Raw genomic sequence first — 17,627 nt, 5'->3', positions numbered from 1 at the left:
CAAAAAAAAAAAGAAATGCCCCCACAGTCTCAGGCATTTAAATGCTTGGTCCCTAATTCACCAACCAGGCACTATTTGGGGGAGGTGAGGGTGGCTGTGGTGCTTTGAACGAGAATGGTTCCCATACACCATCGGCTCATAACTTAAACGCTTCATCTCAAGGTCCACTACTAAGCCAACAGAGGAAATTAAATGTGAAGGTCCCACCCCTGGCCTTGCTGTTAGCTGGAAAACTCTAATCTGTTTTACACATCAAGACTGTGAACAAGATGTTATACTGTCTAGAGATCTATTTCATTTTTAACTAAACCAATAATGATTACGTATAACAGGAAGGGAACAGAGGAGGTGAAAAAGGAAGGAGAATACAAGGTTTAAAGAAAAACAAAGTCAGGCAGTGGTGGTGCACACCTTGAATCCCAGTACTCAGGAGGCAGAAAGTGTGCTGATCTCTGTGAGTTTGAGGCTAGCCTGGTCTACAGAGCTAGTCCTATGACAGTCGGGGATATGCAGAGAAACTGTCTCAGAAAAGAAAGAAAAAAGAAAGGAAGGAATGATGGTAGGAAGAGGAAGAGAGGGGGGAAAAAAAAGAGGGCTAGAGAGATGCACTGACTGCTCTTCCAGAGGTCCTGAGTTCCATTCCCAGCAACCACATGGTGGCTCACAACCATCTGTAATGGGATCTGATGCCCTCTTCTGGTGTGTCTGAAGACAGCGACAATGTACTCATACAAATAAAATTATAAATAAAAAAAAAAAAGAAAGAAGATAGAAAGAAAGGAAGAAAGAAAGAAAAGAAAACCTAGTAATCATATATCAACATTGTTCTCACTGCAGCTTGGTAAAATTTATTTTGCTAGGCCATAGAGGATCATGCTTACAACCACAACACTTGGGAGGGTAAAACAGCAGAATAAAGAGTCTGAGGCCAGCCTAGGTTACATAGCATGATGCTGTCTGACAAAACAAAACAAAACAAAACAAAACAAAACAAAACAAAAGAAAACAAAACAAAACAAAACAAAATCTTGTACCTAGCACTAGTCTGGAAAGTCGGTCTGAAATCTCCAGAATGAGCCAACAAGGGTTAGGAGGGGAATCCCAAAAGCAAGAGTGAGACAACAGGAAGTGAGGGGAACAGAGGCACAGGGGGAACCTGATGGGCTAGTCCGGGGCAACCCAAAGGCTTAGTATGTGTCCCGTTTCCTATACTGCATGATGTGTCCTCTGAGGATTTTCTCCACCCCTCTGCTGACCCTGACGTGAAAGGAGCTGGGGATGGAAATGGGACATCTGGGGTCTGGGGCTTGTGCTCTTACCTTACTTTTATGCTACGGGAACAAGGCCGAGAGGCACAGTCATCCTCCCTGATGAAGAGACCCTGCACAGACCAGAGCATTAGGTTTTACTGAAGGAAGCTGACATAGGAAGCCCACGGTGGGAGTACATGACCCAAAGAGAATATATACCTCACATATCCTCGGAGTCAGCCCAACAGAGGCCTGGTGACAAGAAAAGGAAAGCATTACTGTTGACCCGGGACACTGCCCACATGCCCTCATCTTACCACAAAGCACCTGGAGTCCCTGAGCACACAGGGTGGCTGTGTGTGCGAGCTAGCCTCTACAGGAGTGTATAGAAGACTACTGGCTGGCACTTTCAGGAGACACTAACAAAAGGGACGGACATACAGACGAGGGGCAGATTATCACCATAAGACAAATAAGAGAAGCAGGAAACCTAGGCATGTGCTTTCCTGCAGTGAACTTCATCGTGCTTGGATGAGTTCACACTACTAATGTAGTCCCTTCTAGATCCCTACTGCTACCCCTAGACACTGGACACATGAACGAACACCCTCTGCAAAACTGGGCAGAAATTCAAAGAAGCTGCTATTTCCTCTACCTCATATCCAGAGGTTTAAAGTTTTAATCTCCTTGGTTCATTAGGAAATTTCTTCTTTTAATTTCAAATATCTGAAACCACACTACTCATGGACAAAGGAAACAATGAGGAAACACTTCACAGAGAAGTGGCTATTTCAGACTGTCCCTATGCAAGGTTATCTGTCAACCACTGCCCAAGTCATCTCATTGGCATACTTCTAAATCTAAAACAAAGGATAGTCTTTTTTGTTTGTTTGTTTTGCAAGGCAGGATTTCTCTGTATAACAGTTCTGGCTGTCCTGGACTTATTTTATAGTCCAATCTGGTCTTGAACTCACAGAGATCCTCCTGCCTCTGCTGGGATTAAAGGTGTGCACTACCACGCCGAGCATCAGAAAGGGTATTATTAAGAATGCTTTCCTTGGGCTAGAGAGATGGCTCAGTGGTTAAGAGCACTGACTGCTCTTCCAGAGATCCTGAGTTCAAGTCCCAGCAACCACATGGTGGCTCACAACCATCTGTAATGAGATCTGACGCCCTCTTCTGGTGTGTCTGGTGTGTGAGTGTACTTTTTTTTTTTTTTTTTCAAGACAGGGTTTTTCTGTATAGCCCTGGCTGTCCTGGAACTCACTTTGTAGACCAGGCTGGCCTCGAACTCAGAAATCCGCCTGCCTCTGCCTCCAAGTGCTGGGATTAAAGGCGTGTGCCACCACCACCCGGCTGTGAGTGTACTTTTAACTTTTATTTTTGTTGCTGTTATTTGTTTTGAGACAGAGTCTTAGTGTACACCCCTGGCTGGCTGGTAACTCACAGAGATTTATCTGCCTCTATTCCCCAATGCATGCACTACCACACCTAGAATTATCCCCTCAATTCTCCGTGATTAAAAACAACTTGTATTACACTCTACATACTCTTAAAAGCTCCCAGCCCAGCTACTTCTCTTGCTTTCTTTTAACACTTTAAAACTTGCACACAGCAGTCTCATCTTTGTATAGCACTAAGATTTAGCCCAGATTAATCCACAACGAAAGTATTAAGCGTCAAGTAATGAACCTAGAAATAGCATACATCTCCAGGAGGACCAATAAGGACTTTTGTCAAAGGGAACCATGAAATCCCGGTTTTTCAAAGGTTCACCAAAAGAAACTCATTATACAAAGTTTACCACTCAGTTAAAGTGGTGAAGTCCCACTCTTCATGGAGAAGAGGGTCATTAATCTCGTTACCGTTGACCATGGAGGTCACACTCTATTTCACAGTAGTAAGAACAATGTAAGATTCAGATTTTTTTTGTTGTTGCATTAGAAGATAGTTCACAGCCGAACGTGGTGGCGCACGCCTTTAATCCTAGCACTTGGGAGGCAGACGCAGGCGGATTTCTGAGTTCGAGGCCAGCCTGATCTACAGAGTGAGTTCCACGTCAGCCAGTGTTACACAAAGAAACTGTCTCGAAAAACAAAAAACAAAAAAACAAAAAAAAAAAGTTCACTTCAGTGCCAATACTCACTGGAGTCCCCAGCATGGTGTATGTCTTCCCAGAGCCTGTCTGCCCGTAGGCAAAGAGACATATGTTATAGCCTTTGGCTGCTCCAGACAGTACTTCAGTTCCCAAGTCCCGGAACACCTGTAACAACAAAAGCAGACAGCTTGTCATTGGCCTGTCTTCCCAGAGCACATTTAGAAATATTTTTAATCTAAAAAATATAAGATATTGAATCTAAATTCAATCATTTCATAAGAATCAATTCAACTTCAGGAAAAAGATTGTAACGGAAAAAATTTTTAAAGGTGCATATTTTCTAGTACTTTCTAAAGATTTATTTTATTTTTAATTATTTCTGTATATATGCATGTAGAGTATTACACACAATCCCATAGGATTGAAGTTACAGACAGTTGTGAACTATCTGAGTACTAGGAACTGAATTGGGTCCTCTAAAAGAACAGCAAGTATTCTTAAGGGACTGAGCTGTATCTCAGCCCCAGTGTTCCTTAGTCTAACAAAAAGAATCTAAGGCAGGACAAAGATAAAAAAGCAAAACTATACATTTCCTCCTCATAGGGATATGCTTACTTGGCTAAGGGTATGGTGATAGTGAAACTCAACCCAGAAAGATAAACTCAAGGCCTGAAGACCCCCACGGGACCAGTTCAGCTCAAAAGTTAGGGAAAGTTGTCCCTGAGGGTCCGTCTTCTGACTGTCCCCGAGAGCTGGCAGGTTCTGCTAGACAATCACTTCAGTTGAGATCAGGTTCTATGACAAATTCAGAAACCTCCAGAAGTCCTCATGTGGAAACTCGGCTTTAAGTTCCTAAGTTTCCCGAAACCTCAACTGAACTCTGCTAGGCAGCACCGAGCACTTCTGGCCACGGATGCTGGTCTTGGTGGAAAGCAGAACCCAGTTCTCCACCTCAGCGCCCTCTTCACTTACTGACTGCTGGAACAGTGACATCTGAGAGGAGGCTACCAACCAGGGAGACTTTCCAAAGAGAGACAAAAGCAGATAGCAGTTGACAAATTCTCCCAGAGGAGCAATCACAGAGGCAGAAGTGTGGTAGATGGCACTCTGCTGCCTGTTCTGCGCTGTGATTGGATCCCTGATGCCTAGGGGGTACCACTGTGTTCCTGATCTTTTTTTTTTTTTTTTTTTCAACTTCCCTTTCAATTCTGACTCATCTGCTATGGTTCCAAATTGTAGTGTGGGTCATATACTTCAAAGCAGGGTGATCCTGGGCAAGTTTTGTAAGCTTCAGTTTCTCTAGCTGTAAGATAGATAAGTATCACGCAGACTGCTGGAGAGACTGATGTCACACATATAACCAGGGGCAACCAGAAATAGACAGCAGCTAAATCAGGACTGCACAGCTCTGTATTTTAGCAGCTGCACTTATGCTTCTTGGCAGAGAACTATTTGTTTTTGTTTGCTTTTTACTGTTTCCATTATCTGGGCAAAAGGCCAAAGGAACCCAGCATGCAGTAAAAGACTGAAGCTCCCATGATCTCTCTTGCAGATCTCTCTAGTCACACTAACTCCATGTTAGCAAAGTTAAAGATCGGGTGAGGTCTTGTTTGCCTCCTAAAGTCAGAAAGGTGAAATTCTTGAGTGTGAAGAAGTAGTACATTTTGCTGCATTAGATTAAATGAGTTAATTACCATCCACTAACTTTTTGGAAAATCTTCCTAGGGCAAGAGCTGGGAAGGGAGGTGGAGACAGCAAAGAACCATATCTAAATATAAACGGGTTTTTTTTTTTTTTCTGCCCACAGTTTATGATCAGCTGAGCAGAGTAAAGAGAGAGTGAAAAACAAACAAAAAATTTTGTCCATATTTTTCCCATAATTAATTTATTTGCTTTATATCCCAATCAAAGCCCCCACTCACCTCCTGGTCCCCACTTAACCCAGCCGCTACCTACCCCCACCCCACCCACTTCTCTTGGGTATCACCCCACCCTGGCACACCAAGTCAATACAGGACTAAGTGCATCCTCTCCTACTGAAGCCAGACAAGGTGGCCTAGTTGAGGAATTGGTCTATAGACAGGCAACAGAGGCTGGGACAGCTCCTGCTCCAGCTATGGGGGGACTCACATGAAGACCAAGCTGCACATCTGCTACATATATGTGGTGGGCCTATGTCCTCTTTGTCTATATTTTCATCCAAATGCAAATAACTGCCTATATGTTTTCTAAACGCATCTTTGAAGAAAGCACTTTGCCTAATGATAAAAGATGTCAACAAGCATCTGAGCTTTATCCAAAAATGACAGAGCCTGTTAAGATACAGCTGTTAGACTTAGCATATCCAATCCCGGAAAACCCACCACCTTAGAAAGAGGAAAATAGGCAAAGAACCTGTGTCCCACTCTCCCCAGGTTAACACAACGAAGCAGATGTAAGCAGCTCACTATGACAACCCAAAAGTTAAAGTAAGACACTGAACTGCTGTGTGCTGCAGGCTCCCATTCAGGAGAGATGGGCAACTTCATCTATCTATCTATCTATCTATCTATCTATCTACCTTTAGAAAGTATATGATACAGACTAACCACAGTCTTTTGTTTTCTTTGTTTGGTTGGTTTGGTTTTTTGAGACAAGGTTTCTCTGTGCAACTCTGGCTGTCCTAGAACTAGTTTTGTAGACCAGGCTGACCTCAAACTCAGAGAGATCCATGGGCCTCTTGCCTCCTTACTGTCGAGATTAAATGGGTACACCACCAGATTTGGCTGAGACATGCCTATATGCCTTTCTCAAACCCAACTAGAATCACCAACACCATTAACAATTCCATGACAATCGCTTAAGATCCACACATAGGGATGACCTATATATTACTAAAGGAACTTGCCACTGATAAGTTTCTTTGGTCTGGATAGATTTTTGTTCTGTTAGAATTATGTTCTCTATCCCAAGTAGGACTCATACCAAAATTAACTTTAAAAAACCCATATGGTTCCTGACTGGCTAGTTTTATGTCATGTTAACACAAGCTGGAGTCATTTGGAAAGAGGAACTCTCAACTGAAAATATCTCCATCAGAATCGCCTGTAGGCTACCTTCAATCCAGTGTGTGCCTCTGAGAGGCAGAGGCCTGCAGATCTCTGTGAGCTGAGGCCAGCCTGGTCCACAAAGTGAATTCCAGGACAGCCAGGGCTGTTATACAGAAAACTCTATCTTGAAAAAAAAAAACCAACCAAACAAACAACTTGCCTGTAGGCAAGTCTATAGTGCATTTTCCCAATCACTGATTGATGTGAGAGGGCCCAGTCCACGGTGGGTGGTGCCATACTGAGCTGGTGGTCCTGGGTGCTATAAGAAAGCAGACTGAGTAAGCCATGAGGAGTAAGTCAATACCAAGACTTCTGCCTCCAGGTTCCTGCCCTGCCTGACTTGCCTCAGAGATGAACTATTACCTGGAAGTATAAGATGAAATCAATCCTTTCTTCCTCTGGTTGACTTCTGTCAATAGTGTTTATCAAAGCAATAGAAACTCGGAGACAATTCCAATATAGAATGAGAAAGTATTAAAACTAAGTATTAAATACTAACTTCAACTTCAAATGTTGCTACCGGAAACTTTCTAGTGAAGAACTAAGAGGGATGTTTTAAGTCTGAAAAGACTTGGGTTTTGATGGGACTCTTTTTCTTTAAAACTTAACTCTATTTGGTACCAAGAACCTTTAATTCAGAAAGTGATCTAAACAACTGCTGTCACTCAATCATATGTCTTCAATTACATCATTAATCACTTAGAGAAACCTTAAGGGTCCCAGAACTGCACCCTGCCCATCACAGAGATAGTGAGGTGAAGATGACTGGACATATGTATACACTGACCCACCATCAAACTTCACTGTGCTATAAAAAGCAGAGTTCAGAGTCCCTTATTTGTAGAGAGAATATTCAATGTAGGATCTATAACTCAGTGGGGCTTCAGTTGGCAAAAGAACAACCTAACTGAAAGTTTAATAGGCAAAACAAAAACACAGACTTTGAGATTTCTGTGTTAAAAGATGGATCTCTGGCCAAATAACTTGAACTCGGTTTCCTTCATTTCCATCTGTGAAATGAAGATAATGGTTCCAGCTCAGGGGCTGGAGACAGCTCAGTGTTAGAGTGCCTTTCCTATCAAACTCCAAAACCACAAAAAATTATAATCACGCCTAACCCAGGGTTAACAGACATTATTTCAGCCTTGGCCCAAGTACAGATCAAACATTATCTCTGTTCCTCTAGAGCAGATCCTCCCGGAAAGAAGCATCAGCCTCTATCTGACTTTGGCAGATGAATAAAGATTTCCTGTTTGTCTGGTGTTGAGATCATGCGATGCCCTATGCTAAGTCACTCCACACAACAGTGGATTTTTACCACCCTAGGAGACTCTACAAGTAGCTTTTTACTCTGTTTTGAGGATGAGGGATTAACAGCCATTGATACCACTGTCAACACCACTACTCCAACATGCACTGATGAATGGCATCCCTAGGAATACATGGGGAGCCATTCAGTACATTTACTGGGGAAACTGAAACTGTGAGAGCACATCGGTATTTTATAACCACATAAGGGAACTGGGCATGGTGGGCATGCCCTTAATCCAGCCCCTGAGAAGCAGAGGCAGGCGGGTGATCTCTGAGTTCAAAATCAGCCTAGCCTATAGAGAGAATTCCAGAACAGCCAGGAATATACAGAGAAACCCTCCCTGTCTTAAAAAGGGGGCAGGGATGAATCTAAGAACTTACTAGACACACAAGACTAAAGAAAGAGGAGGATTCTCTTGTGCCCCCACAAAGTGATGGATATCTAACACTACAATGGCATGGCTCCATACCAACCTATCTTCTGCTACCTGGTATGTGTGTCATGGACTGAGAAGCCCCACCTCAGCTTGGTGCCCCACTGCTGATACAGCCTACTCAAAGGCCTGCTCATTCACCCATTTACCTGTGTTTGTCTATCTGGATCTGAACCTGGACCTGCCTCCCTCTTTCCTGCTCCGGTCTTGTTTCCTTTCATCTCTCAGATGTAATATTACTGGGGCAATCACTGCATCAGCCGGGAGTGAGCTAGACCAGTGACTCTCAAGCTAGAATCATTCACTAGAACTTCAATACTAACACTACTTAGAAAAGGAGGGAAACCACAGGGGATAGCGCAGCAGCTTAGACCAGTAGCGGGGGAAACTGACTACCCTCAGCTCATGAGAGAGAGCTCAGAGACAAGAGAGAAAGATCACCAAGACCTGAGAGGAAGGAGGCAAATACTGACTTAAAGATTGCCAGATTGGAAAACATAGAACCTGCATGGTCTGTGCTAGGTCCTCTGCATGTATATGACGGCTCTGTAGCTTGCTATTCTTGTGGGACTTTTGCCTGCTCTCCTCCTACTGGGTTGCCTCAGTCAGCCTTGATATGAGAGTTTGTGCCTGATCTTATTGTAACTTGTTAAGTCACAGTTGGTGTCCCTGGGAAACCTGCATGTATGTATGTATGTATGTATATATATATATATATATATATATATATATATATATATATATATAAACTGAGGAGAGTGGATCTGGAGGAGAGGGAGGTGGAGGAGGGACTGGGAAGAGTGGAGATAGAGGAAACCAGGGTTGTGATGTATGAAAGAATTAAAAAAAAAAAAAAAGGTTGCCAGAGTGGGTCAATCCTATTGCAGGATTGCTATCTCTTGCTAGGGATCTCATTCATTTGATCCCAACATCAAGCCAGAGGGGAAAGGAACCCATTGATCAGGCTGATGGGCTGGGCCACCCTTTGGGGCACAGAGTAAGGAGGGAAAGAGTGAAGAATTGACATAGAGGAGCAAAATGAAGTAACTCAACATAACAGAGGAGAAGACTGCCTGAAGTACCAAGAATATGGCAAGGGATATATATATATATATATATATATATATATATATATATATATATGAATGAATATAAATGTCCCAAGAGCCAGTATTTGACTGGCTTGGCTCCCTGAGGGGCAGTATGAGGCAGACTAGTGCCCTATAAGGAGACTAGGGACTCTGGCCCCTTCTTCATCCTCTCTTCTTCTGACCTTAGCAACAAACATCTTATTCTCTCTCTTTGCTTTCCAGGAATTCTGCTCTGCCTCACGCTTACCACAGGTCTTCAAGCAACAGGGCTGAATGAGTGTACATCCCTTCTTGTCAGAGCTGATCATCTCGGGTATTCGCTACAGCAATGGGAAGATGACTCAGGGGAAACCTGAACAGGGCCCATCTAAGCTGTATGAACTACGGTGTCACACTGTGAGAGACTAACTGAATGGACTTGGAACAAACAAACACAGCAGGAAACAGGACTCAAATGTCAGTGCAAGCTAAGAAGCAAGCTTCTTTTCTTCCACTAAGTGTACCTCGTCCTTTCCATGACAAGGCAACCACAGTTCAGCCACAAAACTGTCAGTAATATAAGACACTAAACAGGGCAGAAATAAATCACTGAAAGATAATCCTTCAATCACAGAAGAATAAAAACTGAAATTATGAGTCATCCAAAATGCAATGGAAATAACAACTTAACAGTAAAATACATCAAACACTGTGACCACAGTAAAGTATAGCTTTGTATACTCTAATAACAAAGAACAGTTTACATGTATTTTAACCTATAGTCTTTCTACAAAATTATGGGAAATGGGGGAAGGGAGATAAGTAGAATTTAACTAGTAGATAAACTTTTACCTCCACAGAAGGAAAATTTTGTGAAATAAAGCAAACTTTTGTCTGTGCAACAACACGGATAGACCTTGAATAGGACTCAAGGTTAGTAAGTGGAGAAATTCTTTTGCTTTTCTCTTTTTGAGACAGGGTCTCAGAATGTAGTTCAGGCTGGCCTCAAATTCACAGAGACCCACCTGCCTCTGTATCCCCAGTGCTGGGATTAAATGCATGCATCACCAGGCCCAGGGGGAAAAAAAAAAAAGAAACAGAATGACAAAAGCAAAAGCTACTCCTTACAACTGTGAGAGTCAGTTTGTTCTTTCTGCCTTTCCCTAGGTCCCGGGGAATCGTTTCAGGTTGTCAGGCTTGGTGCCTTAACCTGATGGCCATCTCACCAGTCTGAGAAAAGAAAATGTACCAATGCTGTATTCATGATATCTGGGAAACAGAAAACTCTCGGGACAGAAAACTCTTGGGAGCTAAGGTGGGAAACCATGTGAATACACAGGATAGCATTAGAGAATGACCCCCCAGGAGCTACATTTATTCTGTTTTCTAAAGGGGTGATTTAAAATTTCTGTTTGAGGTATTCCCCCATTTCACCTAGCACACAGTGATGTGGGTTCAGGTTCCAAGACTAGGAAAAAAAAAAATCACAAAAACACACACACCAAAAATTAGACCTTAGGGGCTAGGGAGAGATTGATCAGCAGTTAAGAATGCATGGCAGGTGAATTTCTGAGTTCGAGGCCAGCCTGGTCTACAGAGCAAGTTCCAGGACAGCCAGGGCTACACAGAGAAACCCTGTCTCAAAACAAAAACAAAGGGCTGGTGAGATGGCTCAGTGGGTAAGAGCACCCGACTGCTCTTCCGAAGGTCCAGAGTTCAAATCCCAGCAACCACATGGTGGCTCACAACCACCCGAAATGAGATCTGACACCCTCTTCTGGTGTGTCTGAAGACAGCTACAGTGTACTTACATATAATAAATAAATAAATCTTAAAAAAAAAATCAGCTTCTTTAAAAAAAAACAAAAACAAAAACAAAAGAAGGGAAAATATACTTTTTATTGGAAACCTAACCAACTCTTCAGGGCTAGTGAAGTCATGGATCTTGGGGGATAACCTACAACTACCATTTTACTAAATCAACAATTCTTTTTTTTTTAAGATTAATTTATTTATTTTATGTATATGAGTTCACTGTCGCTGTCTTCAGACACACCAGAAGAGGGCATCAGATCCCATTAGAGATGGTTGTGAGCCATCATGTGGTGCTAGGAATTGAACTCAGTCAATGCTCTTAACTGCTGAGCCATCTCTCTAGCCCCAAACCCATAATTCTTAACTATTTAATATGTATCCTTTCATCCAGAGATAAGTGTTGTGGTGGGTTGATTAGGAATGGACCTCAGACTCCAGTTGAATGCCTGGTCCACAAGGAGTGGCACTATTAGGAAGTGTGGCCTTGTTGGAGTGGGTGTGGCCTTGTTGGAGTAGCTGTGTCACTGTGTAGGCAAACTTTGAAGTTTCATATATGGTTAAGTTAGTCCCAGTCTCCTTCTGCTGCCTTTGGAGTAAGATACAAAATCTTTTTTTTTTTTTTATTTTGATATTCAGTGTTAGGTTTGTGGGAAGCGCCAATGCACGGTTCAGGGGGTGGGAGAATACAGCCAGGATGGGGCCCTTAGCCTGAGTGAGAAATGACATAAGCTGAGGTTGAAACAAAGGTTCCCTGACTCTCAGGAGTCTAGTCTCCACTGGAAACCTTGTAGTGTCAGGTATGGAGGTGGCCCACGAGGAGGAGCCCAGGACCAGGGTTTCCCAAACTCCTAACATCTAGATGTCACTGGAAATCACGGGGAGTTGGGAATCAGGGGTCTCACAGGCTGAATACAATGAGCCCAGGCTGGGGAATGGAGACCCTCAGCTTAGCTCAGCAGTGATGAGTCTGAGATCACAAAGGGACCTTCTGTAGGGGATTCAGGTTGTGTGGTGCCACTCTGAAGATGAAGGCTTTCTCCCTGCTCCCTACAGCAATTCTTGATGAGCGAGTCCTTGGTTCTAAACTGTTTATTGATTGTTCATCTAGGAAAACCGGTGCATAACAACTTTCTCAGGGTGGGCCTTTTGTAGGAAGGAATTTCCAGGAAGGAAGCTTATTGGCTAAACCCTCATGGTCCATCTAGATACCTCATTATCATGGAGAACTCTGTTCTGACCTAAGCAACCACAGGTCACATCCCTTTGTGGGGAGTGTGGTCATATGTGTTCTGAGCCAAGAATCTGGTAGGGTTCAGGGAAACGCCTACCATCCTCAGAGGAGATCCAGGGTCTCTGAACCCATTCAACCTTATCAAATTTCCTAGCACAGTCCACTGCCCCACAACCATGGGATACAACCAGGAAATACACAATAGTTCCCCTATATCCCACTTTTAGATCAGCATGCATTTCAAAACTCCTTAGGTACCTGCTGCATCTTTTTTTTAAAAAAAGATTTATTTATTATATGTAAGTACACTGTTGCTGTCTTCAGACACACCAGAGTTGGGCATCAGATCTCATTATGGATGGTTGTGAGCTACCATGTGGTTGCTGGGATTTGAACTTCTGGACCTTCGGAAGAGCAGTCGGGTGCTCTTACCTACTGAGCCATCTCACCAGCCCCCTGCTGCATCTTTTTGTTTGTTTGTTTTTGTTTTTCGAGACAGGGTTTCTCTGTGTAGTTCTGGCTGTCCTGGAACTCACATTGTAGACCAGGCTGGCCTCGAACTCAGAAATCTGCCTGCCTCTGCCTCCCGAGTGTTGGGATTAAAGGCATGCGCCACCATGCCCGGCTCCCCTGCTGCATCTTATAGATCAGATTTGATGCTTCAGCAGATACTATCAGTGCCCTAGCCACACACACACCTGGATCCCTGTGGAGGGGACCACATCTGACTAGCCCGGATTTGCTATTTAAGTCTGACTTGCCCTTCTATGTAAACCTGAACCTCAGGTCAAGATCCGCAAGGTCATTGTGGAGGTTGGGGATCACTGGACCTCCTTGTTGCTCTTCCCAATGTGGCCACATTGACTCAGTCTCCCCTTTCTGCTTCTCACCATTACATGATTATTCTCTAACTGACCTACTGAGGACAACTGGTGGAGTCTAGCTTGTTAAAACTGCTCTAACCCCAACCCTGAGTAACACTTGCTCAGCTCCCTTCCTGGCTGTCCCTACCACTTCTTCATTCCACCTGGCAATATTTCCTAGAAAACTGCTTTCCCAGTAGCAGGGTCTGCTAGCACAGAAACCACTGAAAAGATTATGGGCCCACGTTTAAATAAAAAAAGCTATGTGTCACTGTAAAAACAAGTCCAGGATTCAGACACAGATGACTCTAAATAGCCTCAGCTCTACAGCTCACCTGTCTGTCTGTCACTCCAAATGGCAGGCTCAGCCCTACAACTTTTCTGTCTATCTCTCTGTCTACCTATCTATCCATCAATCCATCCTTCCTGTAGGTGTACCTGTCAGAGGTCAGAGGACACATTGCAGAAGGTGGTTCTCTCCTTCTACCATGAGGGTCCTAGGGGCTGAATTCAAGTCATGAGGCTCAGTGGCAAGTACCTTTACCTACTGCATTATAGCAGGGCGTGGTGGCACACGCCTTTAATCCCAGCATTTGGGAGGCAGATGCAGGCGGATTTCTGAGTTAGAGGCCAGCCTGGTCTACAGAGTGAGTTCCAGGACAGCCAGGGATACACAGAGAAACCCTGTCTTGAAAAACAAAAACAAAACCCTATTGCATCATATCACCCAGCCTCAACTCTATAATTTAAAGAGGTAGTCTTAAATAAAAGAAAGGTTGCATCTACCAGCCCTCCTATAATGTACAGCTCAATGGTATAGCTTCTGCTTGGCATGCTCAGACAGATCCCTTTGTTTAATCCTCAGTAGAATCCTAGTAGCTCATTGGGGGTGGGGGGGTGGCTAATGGTTAACTGTCATAACCATTTTGTGATAACCAACTACACCAGGTATGGCAGCATATGTAAAGGTTTTTGGTTTTTTGTTTGTTTGTTTGGTTGGCTGGTTAGGGTTTTGTTTGGTTTGGTTTGGTTTGGTTTGGTTTGGTTTGGTTTGGTTTGGTTTGGTTTGGTTTGGTTTTTTTCAAGACAGGGTTTCTCTGTGTAGCCCTGGCTGGCCTCAAACTCAGAAATCCACCTGCCTCTGCCTCCCAAGTGCTAGGATTAAAGGCGTGCACTACCACGCCTAGCTGAAAGTACTTTTTAAACTAGACTATGAAGAAAATAACTCATAGAGCAGCTATTTTTCAGCTTAGCACATTTCCTCCAGTCTGTAAGTATAACATTCCCATTTGCCAATGAATAGAAAATTTATAAAACACTAGTTCTTGGCTGGCTGTAGTGGCATACACTTTTAATTCCAGTACTCGAGAGCTAGAGAAAGGCAGATCTCTATGAATTCAAGGCCAGCCTGGTCTACAAAGAAAGTTCCAGAACAGCCCAGGGCTGTTACAATAGAGAAACCCTGTCTCCAAAACAAAACAAAACAATGAAAAACAATACACACACACACACACACACACACCCCGCTCCGTTCTCAAATTTTAGCATGCATCTCAAGTACTCAGAAAATATTAAAAGAATGGTGGTAACACAGGGAGAGGGGGGAAGGAGAGATACATAAGTAACACTAAGGGTGCCTGAAAAAGTCCTAAAGAAATACATTATTTTATAAGCTTATTTTAAAATACTGATGTCGTGTACGCGTGTGTGTGCGTGAGTGTGCACGTGCGTGCATATACAGTTTAAATGGAGTCACAGCACAGCAGATGGCAATGCTCCTTTTGACCACACAGTTCATAATACATCACTTGAGCCAGACGAGGGTTGTGAGCAAAGGCAGGGCTACACAGAATCTGCATCATAGTCTTAGTGCTTCCAAAACCTTCCTCAACACAATACCACATCTGTGGAGAAAGGAAAAGCAAAACAAAAACAAATGAGCACCTCCTTCCTAGCCTTTAGACTCATTGTTCCTTCCTTCCCTTTTCCTCAAGTATCACCGTCCCTACGCACACTGCTCTCACAAGGATAGCATGTAAAAGATCAGCAGTCCCGGGAGCTGGATCCCTGTGTCTAGGGCTGCCTTGGGTTCACTATCACAAGAAAACCCTAGGCAAGTCCCTGAAGTGCTTACTGGACAGAAGGGAACTCATTTAAGGCTGAGGCTCAGACATGGCACCCACTTGTAACAACACAGTGAATTCAGTCATGGAAAGAATGAGTAATGAATAACTCTGGACTGACTCCAGTACACTCACAAAAGACATGTGGAAGAAAATTACATTATGGCTGTTCTGTAGCTTTCCTCTAAATCCCGCCTAAATTACTCTCCACACATGTTATCTTCATTCAGCAGCTCATCACCAGGTCAGTGTTGCACACAGCACTGTCTTTTCAGTGTGCTCACAGAGCTCCTCAGCATTGTTTCTAAGTGGTTTGTCTGCTCCAGCAGCACTAAGAGGTAGTCAAGAAGGACCAACCTGCTTTGCATTGTTTGCTCTGCAAAGCCTTATACAGAAGGAAGCAGGACGCTGGAGTTGTGGCTCAGTGGGCAGGGAGCTCACCAGACAAGGCAGATGTGAAAACTAGTGTTTGGGTTCTGAGAACAGAAGAGCTGGGTGGGTGTGGCACCTCACCCATCATCCTAGCATGCACGAGAGGAAGGCAGGGAATCCCAGCTAAATTAGGCAAAAAGTTGAATCCAGTGACAGAGCTGCCTCAGCACTTAATTCAGAGTGACTAAGGAAGACACGGGGCATCAACCTTGGGCCTACACACGCACTCACTCGTGCGCACACACACGAACCTTCATACATGCCTCCACACCACATATACACAAATATAGGGGAAGGAAAACAAGCCCAAACGATTGTGCCTATGTGGAAAAACTTTTCCGACAATTATGCTGCTAGAAGCTTATTTCCTGTTTTTAATCTTGTTGAGTCTGAAGGGTCTCTTCAGGTCAGTGTTGGTGCATACTCTAGCAAGGCCAGTTGAAGCCCATCTCACTTTAAGGTTTGGTTTTGAAAGAATTTAGTGGGGAAACCCCCACTCAATTCCTGATTCGGCGCGCACCCAAGAATCACGAACAAACAGACGGCCAACTTGATGTAAGAACACGAGGTAGTTTAATGACGGAGCTCCGGGCCGACACATATCTCCCGCAGGAGAGAGAGGTGTTGACCACATGGTGGAGCCATAATGGCGGAGCTCCAGGTTGAAACATATCTCACGCCGGAGACAGTGGTTTCGACCCTGAGGCTTGGAAGCTAGGGACTTTTATAGAAAAGGGGTGGGGTCAGGGAGGAATTGGCGTGGTTTCACATGATTGGTCCATTTAAACATTAACAGACTGTCAGAAGGGCGGGAGATAGGAGGCACCAGGCCAGTCAGGACATATAACCATGGGCCTGCCCGGGCATGTCCTGGCCTGTTCTGCTATGTTCTCAGCCCCAGGTTTTAAAGCTCACAAACTCCTCTTTGGGCTATTTGACATGAATCACAGGTCTCAAGTTTTATTTCCTTTCAGTTTAACAGATTTTGTGATGCATCTGCCTCAGACAGCCCCACTGGCAGTACACCTTCCGGCCTAAAGCCATATTCCCCTCCTCCTGTCCCAAAGCCTTTGCAGAAGGGACAGGCTGCATGTTAGTCACAAGACCTCAAAACCCACTGACGTCAAGCCACTTCTTCCACTTCAGCCCTCGGACTTCAAGTCAATTTCAAACCACACAAAGCTAACTCCAGCTTTACAGATATTCCTGCAACAAAGAAGCAGGAGAATCTTAATTCCAGGCCAGCCTGGCCTACACAGGGGACTCTGTCTCCAAACAAACAAAAACCAAGCAGTATATACTAAGTCTTCTGCATTCATTCTGGTGGACCTGGGTTCATTCCCCTCTGATCTGAAACTGACACCCCAAGAAATAGCACAGATAAAAGAGAACCTACTTAGAAAAAGGGGTGCCAGGAGTGCTGAGATATCCTGGGAAGAAAAAGAGCACCATGAGCTAGTGTAGCTCTGTAATCTCAGAGGAGGCTGAGACAGGAGGACAACAAATTGAAAATGTATCAGTTACATAATGAGTTTCACAGCACACTAACTACAGGGCTGGTGTGCAGATCACAAGGGAGCACCTCCAGCTATATACAGTTCAACATCTGATCCCGAAGTATATTGATAAGATATAAGATATATTGCCTATATCTCACAGAATACTCAAGTTCACAAAAGTAGTCAGGCAATTTGGAATAAGGTATCTTGGGGCTAGAGAGATGGCTCAGCGCTTAAGAGCACTGACTGCTCTTCCAGCCAGAGGTCCTGAGTTCAATTCCCAGCAACCACATGGTGGCTCACAAAGATCTGTATGGGATCGGATGCCCTCTTCTGGTGTGTCTGAAGACAGTAACAGTATACTCACGTACATAAAATAAGTAAGTAAGTTAAAAAAAAAAAAAAAAAAAAA

At 43.9% G+C, this 17,627-nt stretch overlaps 1 protein-coding gene across 2 annotated transcripts in view; it reads right to left on the bottom strand.

Annotated features, from left to right (window-relative positions):
• Positions 1–17,627, bottom strand: part of Stard9 (StAR related lipid transfer domain containing 9) — an 85,637-nt gene that overhangs the window by 50,553 nt on the left and 17,457 nt on the right. For both annotated transcript variants that reach the window (XR_003835581.1, XM_021186561.2), the window contains exons 4-6: positions 3,397–3,513; positions 1,470–1,502; positions 1,320–1,381 (exon numbers count right to left, since the gene is read on the bottom strand). Coding sequence is in view for 1 of the 2 variants with exons in the window: in XM_021186561.2 (XP_021042220.1) it covers positions 1,320–1,381; positions 1,470–1,502; positions 3,397–3,513 (212 nt within the window). In the remaining variant the exon portion in view is untranslated. The remainder of the gene's footprint in view (positions 1–1,319; positions 1,382–1,469; positions 1,503–3,396; positions 3,514–17,627) is intronic.

The sequence above is a fragment of the Mus caroli genome, chromosome 2 (genome assembly GCF_900094665.2).
Source record: "Mus caroli chromosome 2, CAROLI_EIJ_v1.1, whole genome shotgun sequence".
NCBI lineage: Eukaryota > Metazoa > Chordata > Mammalia > Rodentia > Muridae > Mus > Mus caroli.
The sequence above is the reverse complement of the archived record's forward strand: the minus strand, read 5'-3'. Positions and strand labels throughout refer to the sequence as shown.